General features: G+C 38.7%; 1 protein-coding gene across 1 annotated transcript; it reads right to left on the reverse strand.

Moving 5' to 3' along the window:
* Nucleotides 1–1,578: 1,578 nt before the first annotated feature.
* Nucleotides 1,579–2,992, reverse strand: LOC135666252 (ATP synthase subunit alpha, chloroplastic-like). Its single transcript, XM_065177821.1, has one exon. It carries the CDS (start codon nucleotides 2,083–2,085, stop codon nucleotides 1,579–1,581), a length of 507 nt encoding a protein of 168 aa, XP_065033893.1. The 5' UTR covers nucleotides 2,086–2,992.
* Between the last annotated feature and the right edge of the window lie 566 nt (nucleotides 2,993–3,558).

The following is a 3,558-nucleotide window of genomic DNA, read 5'->3' on the forward strand; positions in this document are numbered from 1 at the left end:
TACCTCTTGACAGAGGAGGTTGCACCGCCCAGTCTCGCTTGGAGACTGAGCCCTGGGCGGTTGCACCTCTTGGCTAGAGCGGTTGCACCGCCCAGTCTCGCTGGGAGACTTAGCCTGGGCGGTGCTACCTCCCTGCCTGGGCGGTTGCACCTCCCACAGCAACTTGGGTCCGAATGGGTTGAACCATTCGACCCAACTTGAGTTCTTCAGGGGCCCAATTGCCCCAGGATTAAGCTAATGGGATCACCTCCCATTTCTACCTTAATCACCGTGCTAACTACGATTAAATCTAAGACAATTTCTGCAGCTTTGCTTCAGTACGTCAATCGCTTCTTCCGGCGAGTTTCCGGCGAACTTCCGTCGATCATCCGATGAACCCTCGGTGATGCTTCTGCGGACTTCCGGCAAACTCCTAGACTTTGCGACGATCCACTTGGCGAGTTCCGATGAGCTTCGCTTGGCAAGCTTCCGGACTTCTCGGATCTGTTCTCGCAGAACCTCCGACGACCGTCCGAACTTCCGTCGAACTCTCGAACTCCCAATGTGATCATGATCTTGACTCCGGCGCAACTCCTGCTGCTTGTCTAACTTTCATCGTAGTTAATCCTGCACACTTATCTCAACACATAGATTAGACAACAAATGACAATTGACTTCATCATCAAAATCCGAGATTCAACAATAATTTCTTGAAATTTAGGTTTATTGTTTTTTAAGTAGCTACGTAACTGACTGATAAATTTCTTTACCTGTTCAATTTCTAGCGGATCAAGATATCCATTCGCTCCGGTATAAATAGTAGCTATCTGTTCTTCCACTGCGAGAGGGTCTGATTGGGATTGTTTAAGCAACTCGCGTAATCGTTGACCTCTTGCCAATTGATTCTGAGTAGCTTTATCGAGATCAGAAGCGAATTGTGCAAAGGCTTCTAACTCTGTGAATTGCGCTAGTTTCAATTTTGATTTGCCGGCTACTTGTTTCATGGCTTTAATTTGAGCTGCGGATCCTACTTTGGAAACGGAAATACCCACATTAATAGCAGGTCGGATTCCAGCATTGAATAGATCGGCAGATAAGAATATTTGTCCATCTGTAATGGAAATTACATTAGTAGGAATATAAGCTGAAACGTCTCCAGATTGAGTCTCAACTATCGGTAAAGCGGTCATACTTCCTTCACCTAAACTAGAATTTGATTTAGCGGCTCTTTCCAAAAGTCGTGAATGCAAATAAAAAACATCTCCTGGATAAGCTTCACGACCGGGAGGTCTTCTTAATAGAAGAGACATTTGGCGATAAGCTTGTGCTTGTTTGGAGAGATCATCATAAATTATTAAAGTATGTTGTCCACGATACATAAAAAACTCAGCCAGAGCCGCTCCCGTATAAGGAGCGAGGTATTGTAATGTAGCAGGTGAATCCGTCGTTTCAGCTACCACAATAGTATATTCCATCTTTCCTACCTGAGCCACAGAAGATGCTTTTTGACCAATAGCTACATAAACACACATTACATTTTGACCTTTTTGATTGAGAATCGTATCTGTGGCTACGGCTGTTTTGCCAGTCTGTCTGTCTCTAATAATTAATTCTTGTTGACCGCGTCCTAGGGATCATCAAATCAATGGCAATAAGCCCCGTTTGAAGAGGCTCATATACATAACGTCTAGAAATAATACATGGGGCAGGAGATTCAATTAACCGAGATTCAGAAGCTGAAATTTCACCTCTCCCATCAATAGGTTTAGCCAGAGCATTTATAACACGATCCAAATAACCCTCACTCACAGGTATCTGAGCAATTCGTCCTGTTGCTTTTACGGAACTTCCCTCTTGTATCATCAAACCATCACCCATTAATACAACGCCAACATTATTTGATTCCAAATTCAGAGCAATGCCTATTGTACCCTCTTGAAACTCTACTAATTCACCTGCCATTACTTCATCAAGACCATGAACACGAGCAATTCCGTTGCCTACTTGAAGTATGGTACCGGTATTCACAATCTTTATTTCTCTACTATATTGTTCAATACGCTCACGATTAATATTACTAATTTCGTCGGCTCGAAGGGTTACCATTAGTGTTTCTTTATTCTTTTTAGGAAGGAAAAGAAAAAAATAATGCCTAAACTATAACTAAAAAAAGAAGGGCTAATCAGTTATTTCTTGCATGGCCCTGAGAATGCCAATATTAGCACGGATCGTACGGAAATGTAACTCGCTATTCAAGCAACTATTCAGAGTTCCTAGAGCTCCTTGTAAGGCTTGTTGGAAAACTCGTTGTCGGACCTAATTAATCGCTCTTTGTTGTTCAAACTGAAGGGTTTCATTTTTGTAATTTTCTAATTGTTCCAAACTATTACTAGTGGCATTAATCAAATTTTGTTTTTCTCATTCTATTTCAGAGTATCCATTCATTCGATACTCATATGCTTCCATTTCCACTTTACGTAAGCGAGCCCGGGCTCTTTCGAGCTGCTCAATGGCCCCTTTACGTAATTCTTCCGAATTTCGAATAGTATTCAAAATCCTCTGTTTTCGATTATCTAATAAATCATTTAATGAAAGTAGATTATCTTATCATTAATTTCAAAACTTCCATGATCTCTTCCCAAACCAAACATGAATCTTTCGATTCATTTGGCTCTCACGCTCAATTATTTATTTTATTTATGGTGTGGGTATTCCCATATCTTTTTTAATGTTTTATTTATGGTGTGGGTATTCCCATATCTTTTTTAATGTAATGAGCCTACCCTCTCTTTTCTGTTTGTATTCAAAGATGTCAAAACTGATACAAGACCAGAATATCAGGAGGACTCTTCCGACTAGACCAGACAAAAATCTAGAATTGTCAACAAAGTTGTTTCTTTATTTGTATTTTATTTATATTTGTTTTGTATTTTATTTATCATTTTCAATTTTAGAATTCTATTTCATTTTTCATTTTTTAAAAATGAAAATAATAATTATTACATTTTTTTATTTGTTTCTTCAAGTCCAAAAATTCCTTTTTTTTATACATAGGTCGTCATTTTAGCATTAGATAAAAAAAGCAAAGTGCTCATTTTTCTAGTAAATGGTTCAAATTCTTTTATCGATACGAGTGTTCTATATCAAATCAAATAAATTACCAACTTTTTTTTTTAACCATTTCGTTACTAACGTAGTGGTAGAAGTGATAGAAAGAGTACCATGTTTTACCTAGACTTTAAACAATTTAGCTTTAACCATGTTAATGGTCTCACATTATTGGTTGATAGAGAATCAAAGTGGATTTACCAATAAGTCACGAAATGCTATGGTTCTTACATATGATTTCTTAATTTATTCAGAAGTAATTCATCGAGATCGTGCACCTTTTTCCTATTTCTCCTATAAATACCATAAATAAAGTGCAGCTGGATGGATCCAACCTATTCTTGAAATACACAACTCGCACACACTCCCTTTCCAAAACAAATCAATACACCAAGCACTACACTTAGATTTATTGGATTTGTTGCTAAAATATCGGTATTAAACCCGAAACTCCCGGCAGATGGCCAGTGA

The sequence above is a fragment of the Musa acuminata genome, unplaced genomic scaffold (genome assembly GCF_036884655.1).
Source record: "Musa acuminata AAA Group cultivar baxijiao unplaced genomic scaffold, Cavendish_Baxijiao_AAA HiC_scaffold_1077, whole genome shotgun sequence".
Lineage (NCBI taxonomy): Eukaryota > Viridiplantae > Streptophyta > Magnoliopsida > Zingiberales > Musaceae > Musa > Musa acuminata.